This window comes from Rhineura floridana, chromosome 8, assembly GCF_030035675.1.
Source record: "Rhineura floridana isolate rRhiFlo1 chromosome 8, rRhiFlo1.hap2, whole genome shotgun sequence".
Lineage (NCBI taxonomy): Eukaryota > Metazoa > Chordata > Lepidosauria > Squamata > Rhineuridae > Rhineura > Rhineura floridana.
Window position 1 is genome coordinate 85,412,934 of NC_084487.1, and position 14,574 is coordinate 85,427,507.

The 14,574-nt window shown below is 40.2% G+C and overlaps 1 protein-coding gene across 18 annotated transcripts in view; it reads right to left on the reverse strand.

The window, feature by feature from the left end:
- IMMP2L (inner mitochondrial membrane peptidase subunit 2) overlaps positions 1 to 14,574 on the reverse strand; it is a 797,369-nt gene that overhangs the window by 187,389 nt on the left and 595,406 nt on the right. For 2 of the 18 annotated variants that reach the window (XM_061639992.1, XM_061639991.1), the window contains exon 5: positions 2,062 to 2,107. The exons of the other annotated variants lie outside the window; for them this stretch is intronic. In XM_061639992.1, the coding sequence (XP_061495976.1) occupies positions 2,098 to 2,107 (10 nt within the window). In that variant the 3' untranslated portion in view covers positions 2,062 to 2,097. The remainder of the gene's footprint in view (positions 1 to 2,061; positions 2,108 to 14,574) is intronic. 18 annotated transcript variants of the gene reach the window in all.

Sequence of the window (14,574 nt, forward strand, 5' to 3'; positions counted from 1 at the left end):
GTTCAAACATTGTATACCCACTTTGCTAAACCATGCATGATATTTCTCTGTCTTATTTTGTCCTCACACATCTGACATCTCCTCATCCTCATTCCTTTGTACAATTCCTATATATATATATATTGTATTTTATTATTGGTGTGCTTTTTCATTGTCTCCTCCACATATCATTTACTGTCTGTTTCATCTACAGATGTATTTGATCGTCCAAGAGTGTTTCTGAGATGTGATACCTTTTGTAGATAACTTTTTTTTACTTAGCCTTTTATCATTGCCCTAAATGTTTTAATGATAACATGTACAGATTGGCATTGAATCTTGACATTTTTGTCTTGTATACCAGTGTATGCGTGCGTGCGTGCATGGGGTCCTAAATGGCAATGACATTGTAAGTTAAACTAACGAACTCTGGGACAACTTAGTTAAAAGTCAACATAGGTTATTTTATAATCATTAGAAGCTGTTAAAAATGAGAATCACTCAAAGTCAGAGGGATCACCCTCAGTATACTGACTTCTCTGTATGTTATAATTTTCAATTGAACTCTTAACTCTTTCCCCCTCATATCACCCTTATTCTCTTATCACATTTTTCTCACATATTTAATCCACAACTCAATATGAAACTCTGTTTCATAGCCTAATTACATTTAGGGCCCAGCTGAGAAATGTATCTCTTCTATTCCTTCTTCCAAGCATTCATTTTTGTTTTAACATTTATTTCATTTACATCATGCCTTTCCTCCAAGGAACTCAAGGTGGCATGTATGGTTTTGCTCCCCCCCCCGCATTTTTTTCTTGCAACAGCCCTGTGAGATAGGTTAGGCTAAGAGACAGTGATTGGCCCAAGATCACTCAGTGAGCTCCATGGGTGTGTGGAGATTTGATCCCTGGTCTTCCAGGTCATAATCTAACACTTAAACAATTATACCAAACGGGCTCTCTTTTTGTTACTGCAATCTGGGAACCACTTCAAGTTTCAATTCGCCCTGTTGCAGAACTGCCAGTCCTCTAATATTACTATATAAGTCTCCTTCATGCTTTAGGGGAAGGAAAAGATCTGTGGGGCAGTGCCACTAGCCGCATCTCAGATGATGTGATTTCCCTCAGCCCTGTTCCTGCTCCTCAACATCAGAGGTGGAGAAGCCTACATGTATAGTCCACACATGTAGCCTTCCTCTGGTCCTAGAACCCTGCATGATCAGGGCTCCATTATCGAGGGCAGTACATGTGCATAGACCTATACTTCACTTCTTTTCTCAATGGCTGGCAGACATCTGTGCCACCCTCTGCAGCTCCACTAATGCCAGCCAAATTTTAATCATTCTTCTTCCTTCTTCGGAGAAGGGCTGTACCCATTCTTCATTCAAATGACAGACTGAACTGTCTGAAGACAGCAGAATAGAACTTTCACTCACAAATCTGTTTCTCTCGGTCATGCCTCTGGTAAAGACTGAGACCCAAGAACCTTTTCTTGTTCTCAAAGCTCAGCCTTCCCTCAGACAGGAAAACTAAGGGTCTGGCTAATTACCAGCTTGTTTGAATACTTCATGATCTACATTTCTTATGTTCCCAAATTACTGGTCTCAATATCCTCCTCCCATGGCCTCTTTATCAGAACATTCCAGACAGGTGGATGAGTCTGCTCACCTATCAATCACCTGACATTACAATGTCAGGTGACCCTATTTTGCCCACACAGTTTGAAATCAAACCACATGGGCAAAGACACAGCACTCTGCAAATGCCACTGATCAGCTGCACCACTGACTGGTAGGGCCTACAAACCCCTTCCAATCTAGCTATGTTTTTACCTAAACCACGTGTGACATCCTATATTACATCAGGTGTAGGGTGGGTGAGCATGGTTTGTCCAAAATGGCCTCATAAGTTGAATGGGGCAGCCTAGAGGTCTGAATTAAGCCCATGGGCCACAGGTTTCCCACCACTGGCATACTCCATCAGTTAGGATTTTCATTCGGTGTCCACCTTTGCTATCTCTTCATGTTCACATTTCCTTATTCTACCTCATTCCTTTGAAATAAAAATAAAAAACACCTACCTATTATAATTTCTTTCTCACTCTTCTCCTCACAGGTCAGGTTGGGCTATAATGGAAAATCAAATAATCTGTTATTAAAAATACCAGATATTACTTAAAAATAGAGCATCCAATAAAATGGCCAATCAAGACTCATCAGCTCCAACCAGCATGGCCAGCTCCCATCAGCCTCAGCTGGCATAGCTAATAGTCAAGAAAAATAGGATTGGAGTCCAACAACATCCAAATGGCCGCAAATCTCCCTTTCCTGACCTACACCTACTATGGATTTGCGTAAGAGCCCTTGTGCATTATATTACAGAATGTTTCCAGCAGAGAGATGAATCAACAGGTCAGAAGAATGGTGACCCACCTGTCTTTTATATCTTGTGTAAAACCACCAGGTAGCTGCCCAAAAGCTGCCTTGTTTGAAGCAGTCCTCAGTGAGAAGAAAGAGTGCAAGAGATAGTACAAGTCCAAGGTTTTAATTTGCCATTTAAAAGAAAACAAAAGAACTGTAATTTTCGGTAGAAGAAAGAGCAGAAATTTCTGTTTTAGATTCAACCCATTTAAAAGGATAATGCGCAGGCAGATTCAGTAAAGAAAAAAAGTAGACTAACAAAAAGCATATTTCTGTATTGTGCTTATTCTTTCACTTCTAAACTTTTAATACCACACTGACAATACCGCATCTTGCAAGTTAAAATTATGAAATGTGTTCTGCTTGCTATATTGTAAAAAAGTGTCATGATCATATCACTTCATTATCAATTCACACTAGTGATTAGCATGCTGATTTTATTATTGTCCCTCACAACCAAGAATAGAAGAATTCTGTATAATCGCTGCCTCTCAGGCAGCTAACCATTGCAAGTTTCTTAATGCCTGCAATATTTTCTTGTATGTGTAGGCCACAATCCATCAGAAGCTTAAACATGCATAAACCCATTTAAATAAATTAGCTTAAGCACAGCCAACTTCTTTGGATAGTGGACACAATGTGTGGTTGTTTGTTTTGTACTGAAAAACTTTTCAAACACATAATAAACTAAAAGGGACCAAAAGACCCAGTTCAACGATGTGCAGTGTGGTTGGTCCATCTATCCACCTACTCACCAGCTTATCGTAGGCTGGATGTATGCAATTCAAACTGCAATGTGCCATAAGGTGGCTGTCCTGGAGTTCCCATCCTCTAAGTCAGTAAGGGTGACGGCCACGAGAGAGAGAGATCCTTTTCTACAGTGGACCCATAGCTATGGAATTCTCTTCCATTGGAGCTGGGTCAAATTTCTACATGTGCAAGCTTTGCAGAAGCCCCCAAAGATATTTCCCCCCTTCTATTGGCTTTCCAGATGTGACATTTATTAGCTGGATGATGGTCTGTTGGAATTACATTCTTTCCAGCTGTGTTAAATATGTGTGTGTGCATGTGTAGTGTAGTTGAGTTTAAAATTTTTTTATTACTGTTCTCTTTATCTTTTGTTTTTTATTCAGAACTACTTTGGATAGCCAATTCCCCAAAAAAGCACCCTGGAAGGAAGGAACGAAGGAAGGATAAGGGGGCAGGAAGACCTGGAAGGCCTGAGATTCCCTACCCTTAAGTGGCCTTGAGATACTCTGGTCCCAGATTGCTTAGGATTTGGAAAAAGCCAGCACCCTCCCTCCTGAGGTGTGGATGACTGTGTGTACAAAGATAAAATTTACATTTGTTGTTCCATCTACTTCTGCCTCTGGCCACCACCATTGACATGCTGCCCCCGGAAGGCTGCCCAGAAGGAAATGTGAAAAGCTTTCTCATTCCTGACCTATATTTATTTGCCCTTGATGTCATCCACTGACGCCCAGCTCCATGTTCCCCTGCCACCTGAAATATGGCAGGTGAGCCTAACAAACTGGACCTCTTCCATAATAGTGCAAAGACAATGCAACACCCTGCCAAAAGACGTTTGCTCTTTGTGCTCATCTTTTGGTAGAAAATGAAGACCTATCTTTTTAAATAGGACCGTTTAGGTGATGCTTCTAAATAGGTGGTTTTGAGCAGCCAGCCAGCCAGCCATGTTTTAATTTTAAATTAATACTGTTTGCCTTGATTGCCTTCTATAGAAATATGGCATAATTCTCTGAAAATAAAGTAAGATTTTGACATCAGGTCTCTCTTGCAGGCCAAACATATTAATCTTTCTCACCTCATTGGGACTTGGTATGTGCCAAAAGCATATTTATTGATTCCATGACCCAAAAACCCATTTGCAGGCCTTTAAAAATAATGTCACAGAATGAGACCATACTGATAGTATTATTTCCACACAAACATGAAAGAAATACATGTTGCTTCCACAAATCTCACTAAAGTTTTTCTAACAGCTCACTGCTCCTAGTTCCTTGGCTCTCATCTTAGTCTTACACTTAAAACACTGCACTTTTCTCCTAACACTACTCCTGTCTGGTTTAGAACAAGACTAATTTTTCCAAACTTCTATGTAGATACATAGGTTTAAACATCAAGATGATTTAGAAGAAATTAAGGAAACACCCTGATATGGTTTGCAGATGGTATGTGTACCCCATTATCTTTCTTTGATTGATTTGACTGATTGATAGACAGAGTTTATTTATATGCCACTTCTCCACAATAAGCTGTGCCTAAAGAGGCCTACAACAAACTTTCAAAACTTCAAAATATAAAGCATTAGGGTAGGAGAGAGAAGTCATTTTACAACAACTACAACAACAACAACTTCAAATAAGACAAAGATCAACAATTTAGCAAATGTGGGATAAATCATATCACAAAAGAAACAGTCTAGAGTTAAATACAAAGCAAAAAAGTGACCAGGCAACAGAGTTCCAGGTGCAGGTCTTATTGCATTCCAAGGAGCCTCAGCAGAGTCTAGTTTAAATACAATTCAGAGGGGTCCTCTCACCAGGCTAGATGGCTTACAGCCGGCTCCTTCTCTCCTCCAGAGAAGACCAACAGCAGCAAAAAGGGAAATGCCAGAGAGCGCAATGATGGTGAGTTCTCTTCCCCAGCCTCTTGGATGTCCTAACTGCTGGTGCAGGTCTTATTGCACTCCCTTATTGGGTCATGATCCTGCAAGGGAACCTTGCTTACACATCAAATAGGATGCTTCATATCTGATATATCCCTAACAATCTCCCACCACATCTAAGGGCGACTCTATATTCTTTTTACCCAAACCATGGTATGACCAGTGCCAATGGGAAGAGGAGGACAAATGATAAAACAGCATATATATATTTCCCTTTGAGAATTGCAAGTGTCAGGGAGCTGTGCTATTGATCTCCACAGATGCAGATTTGACACTATTGAAATCAATAGCAAAAGTCCCATTGATTTTAATTAAGCAAGATTGCAGTCCATGCCATCACAGTGATCAAGGACTATCACAGTGAGCAAGGATAAACAGTGCATGCTAAAAAGTTTGGATTATAATGTCTGAAAGACTTTTGTAGGACCTACTGACATACTACGTGTGCTGGTATGCATCTGTAGTCTGTAGTCTTTGCATACACTTACCTGGAAGTCCCAGTGAACTTAATAGGATTTGTTTGTTTGTACATATGTGCAGGACTCTACTGTAAGAGAATATTTTTAAAGAATGTCCTGAAATAACAAATTTGAGTGCCAGGAAACAATATGACCATGTTTGTTAGTTAAATAAGACTTGTTCCGGGAATATGGTTTTAAAAGACAAAGAGAAACACTGGTTTATATGGTCAATATTTTGGGGAGTTTAAATTCCAGGAAACATTAGCAATTTTAAAATGTTGTAAAATAACAGTGTACTAATGTATTAAGAATCTATTCAAAATGTTCACAAAATTTGACTTGGGATACAGGTAAAATTTGGATGAGAGGAAAGAGAAAATGAACATTTAAGTGCATTTTATGTGAAGGAAAACATTATTACACACAATGAAACTCTTCGAAAGGGTCTAGTATAATCAGTTCTTAATTGAAGTGGAAAACACTACGGATAGTTTCAGCATCTTGTATGTTCATTTTCGGCAAGAGGCATCTGTAGATGTTCCTAGATAAAGAATGTCACAGGTGCTTAGTTCCATGATTTCGGTACAGTTCTAATTAAAGTCATTAATGAAATGTTGGTATTGTCAAGCCTGACACTTACTCTGAGTCAAAGAACAGAGAGATCATAGTATACAACATCTGGTTCTAATTTCCAGCCAAATGTCTAAACATTTGGAGCAGCTGCTGTATATACACATTCAGATTTCCTCCCTCATATTCTGTAATCCATATTGAAATGAAAACAGAAGAGGACAGAAGTGGAAACTGAAGTGGGCAGAAAGCCTCTTTCTTTTGGCTGTTCCTTAGGGCTAAAAGTCTACCACTCTACCGAAGTAACAATGGCAACAAAGACTTCAGGTTTCCCAATGTGTGTGTATATATGTGTCCATCCATAGCGTCTAAATGTAATGCTAATCAGAGGACCCAAGATGCAGGCCTGGAGCACAGCAGCTGTGACTGAATCTGCCACACAATACAACTTCAAAAAATGTTTCTGTTCTGGTGAAATTATATTATTTACTTATTTATAAACAAATTTATATACCACCAATTCAAATAAAATATAATGGTGGTGCACAACTATATATGCAAATACATTAAAGCATAAAATACCATCCAAACAATACAAAGTAATCATTAAAAATTACTGTGTACCTGCACTCACAATATCAATCCAAGTTCCAAGGAAACAGGAGCTGTGGGTTCCCCTTCAACACATGTATTTGATTAACTGGAGAGAAAGCAGTTTCACACTGGCAAACCTTTCCCCACCCTCTACGTGTCCAATGAAAGAGTCTGCATGCACAGATACTCTCCCATACAATCAGGAACCCTGGTCATGGCTACAGCCATGCAAGCAGTCCCTTCCATATTTTCAGCTGAATGCACAGAGGTTGGGGGTGTCATCCCACTCTAACCCTCTGTATTCAGTGAACATGTGATTTGAAGATGACAACAGGGTTAGCTGTTCAGCAACAGCCCCTTGCTTTGCAAAAGACAGTTGCACTATCCCTGAAGAAGGTAACATCATATGGTGCATCTAACTCAGTGGGATCTAGCCCAGTGGTTCTCAAACATTTTTTCCTGCAGACCACTTGAAAATTACTGAGGTTCTTTGGTGGACCACTTAATCATTTTTCTGCCTGTTGTAGAAATTGCAGTGTGCTGTGCTAAATACTATGTCATTTTTAGTTGCATTTTTACTGCTTCTTTTACTTCTTATATGACATTCATATTCTAACACAATAAAATACAATATAAGAAATAAAAGAAGCAATAAAAATACAATTAAAATCAATATGAATATTTAATGTGGACATGTCACAGACCAGAGCAATGAAGCTTGTGGAACTCTGGTTGTCCACGGACCACAGTTTGGGAACCCCTGCTCCACCTTACAAAGCCTTATATCACAATATATTTGTTAGGATTTAATGTACCATAGGACTCTGTAAATCCTGGCACTTTCTGTTTTGTGCCATGAGCAGTATAATAATAATAATAATAATAATAATAATAATAATAATAATAAAATTTTATTTCTGAGTCGCCTATCTGGCCAAAAAATGGCCACTCTAGGCGACGTACAATCCATTAATAAAATACAATATAACAATAATTAAACACAATAATTAATAGGTTAAAACCAAGAACTATAATTAACAGCAGCAGCAAAACTAACTCACCACAGAAATCCCATAGGCCTGCCTGAAGGTCTTTAAGGTCTTTAAGGCCCAGCGGAAAACATTCAGGGAAGGGGCATGACGAAGATCGAACGGGAGGGAGTTCCAGAGAGTGGGGGCCGCCACCGAAAATGCCCTCTCTCTAGTCCTCACCAGCCGAGCTGATTTAGCTGATGGAACTGAGAGAAGGCCCTGTGTGGCTGATCTTGTTTGGTGGCATAATTGGTGATACTGGAGGCGCTCCTTCAGATAAGCTGGGCCGAGACTGTATAGGGATTTAAAGGTCATCACCAACACCTTGAATTGGGCCCAGTAAGCAACTGGCAGCCAGTGTAGATCTACCAACACTGGGGTGATGTGATCATAGCGATGGCTGTTCTTAATTAAACGTGCCGCCGCATTCTGTATTAGTTGCAGTTTCCGGACCATTTTCAAGGGTAACCCCACGTAGAGCGCATTACAGCAATCCAAGCGAGAGGAGACCAAGGCATGTACCACCGGCGGGAGCAGATGAACAGGAAGGTAAGGTCGCAGCCTTCGTATAAGATGTAATTGATACCAAGCTGCCCGGCTCACCGCAGAAATTTGAGCCTCCATGGACAGCTGGGAGTCAAGAATGACCCCAAGGCTGCGAACCTGGTCTTTTAGGGGCAATCTTACCCCATTGAATACCAGGTCTATATCACCTAACCTTGCCTGTCTCCCACCAGTAGCACCTCAGTCTTGTCAGGGTTTAGCCTCAGTCTGTTTCTCCCCATCCAACCACTCACCACCAAGTCCCTTTCTGCACACCTGCATCATTTTCAGAGCCTTTCAGACTTTCCATGAACTTTTACATTTTGGGTCCAGCAATTATGCACCAATTCTTTGTTGTAGCTATATGCCTTCAAGTCGACTTTGACTTATGGCAGCTCTATGAATCAGCAACCTCCAATAGCATCTGTTATAAACCACCCTATTCAGATGTTGTACGTTCAGGTCTGTGGCTTCCTTTATGGAATCAATCCATCTCTTGTTTGGCCTTCCTCTTTCTCTACTCCCTTCTGTTTTTTCCAGCATTATTGAATAAAAAGGGAGGTAGAGTCACGCTATATGTTAAAATATATATATCCCTGCACAGAAATACAGGAAGATGAGCTTGGTAGCTCCACCAGGAGTACCTGGATTAAAATTAATGGGGCAAGTAATAAAGGAATGTGGTGCTTGGAATCTACTACCGACCACCCAATCAAGGAGAAGAGGAGAATGTAACTTTTGAAAAGCAAATTGCCAATGTTTCAAGGAGGCATGATGTAGTAGTAATGGGGGACTTCAATTATCTTGATATCTGTTGGGAGACAAATTCTGCCAAACATGGCTCCTCTGAGAAATTTCTGACTTTTGTCGGAGATAACTTTCTCCTACAGAAAGTGAAGGAAGCAACCAGAGGATCAGCTATCCTGGACTTGGTTCTAACCAATAGAGATGATTTGGTGGATGAAGTGGCAGTTACTGGAACTCTGGGGGAAAGTGACCACACCATACTTGGATTCGTGATTTTCACAGAATCAAAAGCTGACAGTAGCCATACGCACACTCTGCACTTCAGGAAAGCTGATTTTAATAAACTCAGAACAATTGTAAGTACAGTTCCATGGCAAGCCACCCTAATGAGAAAAGGAGTCCAAGATGGGTGGGAATCGTACTCACAGAGTGCTTATCATTGGCACCTTCTCAAACTGGGCGGAAGTAACGAGTGGGGTACCACAGTGCTCGGTCCTGGGCCAGTGCTCTTCAACATTTTTATTAACGACTTGGATGAGGAGGTACAGAGCATGCTTATCAAATTTGCAGAGGATATAAAACTGGGGGGCACAGCTAATACCGTGGAAGACAGAAATAAAATTCAAAGCGACCTTGATAGGCTGGAGCATTGGGCTGAAAACAACAGAATGAAATTCAACAGGGTAAATGCAGAGTTCTACACTTAGGAAAAAGAAACCAAATACATAGTTATAAGATGGGGAATACTTGGCTCAGCAATATGACATGTGAGAAGGATCTTGGAACTATCCTTGATCACAAGCCGAATATGAGCCAACAGTGTGATGTGGCTGCAAAAAAGGCAAATGCTATATTAGGATGCATTAACAGAAGTATAGTTTCCAAATCGCGTGAAGTATTAGTTCCCCTCTATTCAGCACTGGTTAGGCCTCATCTTGAATACGGCATCCAGTTCTGGTCTCCACACTTCAAGAAGGATGAAGACAAACTGGAACAGACTCAGAGTAGGGCAACAAGGATGATCAGTGGACTGGAAACAAAGCCCTATGAGGAGAGACTGAAAGAACTGGGCATGTTCAGCTTGGAGAAGAGAAGACTGAGGGGAGATATGATAGCACTCTTCAACTACATGAAAGGTTGTCACACAGAGGAGAGCCGGAATCTCTTCTTGATCATCGCAGAGTGCAGGACACGGAATAATGGGCTCAAGTTGAAGGAAGTCAGATTTCGACTGAACATCAGGAAAAACCTCCTAACTGTTAGAGCCATACGACTATGGAACCAATTACCTAGAGAGGTAGTGGGCTCTCCGACCCTGGAGGCATTCAAGAGGAAGCTAGACAGCCATCTGTTGGGAAAGCTTTGATTTGGATTCCTGCATTGAGCAGGGGGTTGGACTCGATTGCCATGTAGGCCCCTTCCAATTCTACTATTCTATGATTCTATTGACTTTTCTAGTGAATCATGTTTTCTCATTATGTGTCCAAAGTATGATAACTTCAGTTTCATCATTTAGCTTCTAATGATAGTTCTGGTTTAATTTGTTCTAACACCCAATTCTTTGTCTTTTTCACATCCCATGGTATGCACAAAGCTCTCCTCCGACACTAATTTCAAATGACTTGATGTTTCTCTTATCTGCTTCTTTCACTGTCCAACTTTCACATCCATACATAGAGATTGGGAATATCATGGTCTGAACGTTCCTGACTTTAGTATTCAGTGATGCATCTTTGCATTTGGGGACCTTTTCTAATTCTCTCATAGCTGCCCTCCCCAGTCCTAGCCTTGTTCTGATTTCTTGACTATTATCTCCATTTTGGTTAATGACTGAGACAAGGTATTGATAATCCTTGACAAGTTCAAAGTCCTCATTGTCAACTTTAAAGTTACATAAATCTTCTCTTGTCGTTACTTTAATCTTCTTGACATTCAGCTGTGGTCCTGTTTTTGTGCTTTCCTCTTTAACTTTCATTAACATTCGTTTCAAATGATTACTGGTTTCTGCTAGTGGTATGGTATCGTCTGCATATCTTAGATTATTGATATTTCTCCCTCCAATTTTCACACTCCTTCATCTTGGTCCAATCCCACTTTCTTTATGATATGTTCTGCGTACATATTAAACATATAGGATGATAAAATACACCCGTCTCACACCCTTTCCGATGGGAAACTAATTGGTTTTTCCATATTCTGTCCTTACACTCTTGTCCTCAGTATAGGTTGCGCATCAAGACAATCAGATGCTATGGCACCCCCATTACCAATTCTCTACAATATTGTTTTTAAGGCTGCTGCCCTTTACCCACTTACCTGGGAGTAAGCCCTGTTGAACTCAGTGGGATGTCTTTCTGAGTAAACATATATAGGACTGTGCTGAAAGGCTCTCTCCTTGTAGGTACACCCAGTTCTGCATCCTTATGTTACACATGGATGGGAATAATGCTGCACACAGCTTGTTGTTTTATAGCAGCAGAGAAATCAGCTGTTATGCTTGTAGGGACAGAGTAGACCTTCTGCCTGGAAAGGCCCAGCGGATGATCAAGATGCCTTCTGCCCCTGCTTGTTTCATTTTTAGTTTTTCTCTCTTTCTCTCTCGCAAAGCTTCTATCTGTATTAATTTTATTTAGTGGCTTTCGGTGATAAAATTTGGATTATTTTGCAGAAGACAGGTCAAAAGGATTTTTTGCTTTTAAGATTGACTTTCACAGTAATAAAAACACAACACCCAAAATACATACTGTTCCTTGGCAAAGGTTAAAAACAGAAATCCATTGGCACTACACCAAAAGAGCAAATACGAACACCTTCAGAGTGCTTGATACAAAATTCTCCACTTAAATCCTCTCCTATGATTTTCTGTCAAAATCATCCCACTAGTAGTAGTAACTATAAGTCTTCATGAATTTTTTCTTTTTCCTCCTGACCTTTATCCTGTCAAATCAGACCTATATTTGTTGAACATTCTTTGAATTTGTGTACTTTTGACCTGAGAACTTAGAGAAATACAGAATGCTTCACAGTCAGTAATGTTGCTTAACCCAGAAGGATTTTAACACTTTTCAGACTTAACTACTATTTGTCACTCTATTTCACCTTCAAGAAGCAGCTTCTTGAAATAAATTATTTGGGCACAATCCAATACTGAATATTATTAAGGAGTAACTTAGCCTTCAAAAAATTTTTAAAAAGACAAATTCTTCTTGAAGCTGATCTTTGCTCTGATAACACTGCTTTATTTCACCTCCTCCTCCACTTCCCCTAAGCCAATAGTGGGATTCTGTACTTCTTTCTTAACAACAACAACATCCTGCAAAGCAATAACACACATCAAAATGGAAATCTTTAAAGAAATCAGTTCTATCAGCTACAAAAGGGAAGAAAGCATTATCTTCCTAAATACCACCTTTGCATCCAGTAATCTCTCAGTATTGAGTGAATTGATTGCTCATTAAGCTCAATGACTTCTCTCTCTATCAGCAAGGTTTTATAGTCTAATGTTAGTATATCAACCAAGTGCTCTTCTGACATTAATTCATGAAGGAAGGTTTGGAAACATGCTTTGAAGAGCATCCCCACCACCACGTTTTAACACATACAGAGGACCCAATCCTGCTTTCAATAAGATCAGTGGTATTTCCTATTGACTTCTCTGAGAACAAAGTAGTGTTCATACTGAGCTTTTTATTTCATGCCATTACTGTTGAGAAAATTCTGTTGAATTAAAAGATACCTTTTCATTTATATATTATGCAATGTCTAATTGGGACTATATTGTATAGATGATCTAGCACCAGGCCAGGTCCTAAGATTAGCTTCAGAGGTTCTGCTTTCAAGCACATTGCTACAATCGGGTTAGCAGGTACCAGAGACAAAAGTGGCTCCACACTTGCAGAATTCTCTTCCTCCAGACCTGGGCCTCCTTTCTTGCAGCCTTTAAACCAACAGTGAGGAACCTGTGGCCCTTCAAATCCTATTGGAAACCAACTCCCATCAGCCTCAGTCAGTATGTCTGACTGCCAGGGATAATGGGAGTAGTAGTCCAGAAAAATCTGAAGAGGCACAAGTTCCCCACCTCAGCTGTAAACAGACGTTAAACACTTAAAAAAAACCTGCCAAGCCTTTCCTTATTTTTATTATTGTGATCTCCCTGGTTATGACTTTACCTCATGCAATTTTTATTTTTTTTTAGTTGTTTTTAATGTTTTATTGCAAACTGCTTTGTAGATCTCTTGTACCCGATCCTCCAAAAAGGGAGGTGAACAAAGAATACTGCACAAGCAAAAATGTTTTAATGTTGTTTTTGTTTTGCTTTTGCAGGCAGGGAAATGTGGGGAAAGATTGACACAAAGAGTTAAAACAAGTCTGAACTTTCCCTCAAGTTCTACTATGAATTCAGGGAAACAGGAATTGTTATTTCTGCAAAACAACAAAAACAACAAAGTGAGTTCACCATACATCTCTGAATAGCAGTTCTAGTCTCACCCTGTTTCATGGTCTCCTTTGCAGTGAGATAAGAGGGAGAGAGACAGAGAACTATAATGCACATGATTTATTTAATCTGCTTTTCTGGGTATGTCAATTCTCTCCAATTATCACCTTTACATTTTTAAAAAACAACACAGGGTTAAATTCTCAATGCAGCCCATATAGAGTGGATAAAAATGGTCTAATATGGATATGACCAAGAGACATGGATCATTATGGCAAGGTCATACTTGTCCAGATTGGGCTGCAGCTGGCATACCAGCAAAGCTGGTAAATGGCATTCCTGGCAATCACTGCCACCTGGGCTTCCCCAGGCAGCAGTGACATCAGGAGCATTCCCAAACTGCATATTTGGTGTTTCAGTTGAAAACCACCTTCTAAATCTGAGGATCTCTCAACCCACAATACCTCTGTCTTTCTCATATTTAATTTCCATTTGTTTGCCCTCATCCATTCCAGAAATGCCTCCAGGTATCAGTTCAGAGTTTCAACAGCTTCCCTGTCACCAGAAAATGGAAACAAAAGGTAGAGCTGAGTATCATCCACATATTGATAACACCTCAGCTTAAACCTTTAGATGACTTTCTCCAGGGGTATCATGTAGATATTGAAGAGCACCCATAAGCTAATGAAAATTCCATAATCCAATGGACATGAGGCAGAGCAAAAGTCCCCCAGTAACACCTTCTGTGTATGTCTATCCAGGAATGACTGGAACCACTGTAAAATAGTGCCCACTAAGCCCAACCCCAGGACGACTAACAGGGCACTCTTTCTAATCATCCTCCAGCACAAGTCATCCGCCACAGTGACCAAGGCTGTTTCCCAAAAGCCAGACTGTAATGGTTCCAAAGATGCATAGCTTCTCTATAGTATCTGTTTATTTATAAATATATTGTTCATGGAAGAGTAGAGAGGCACCCAGATCAACAGTGCTAGTTTGTAAATAAGAATCAACTTCCCAAAGCAAACACCTTGTCTCTGGAAGCCTTCAGCACCAAAGACCCTATCTCTCCTGCTTGTTGCATTCCAGCTGCCAAACTCTTA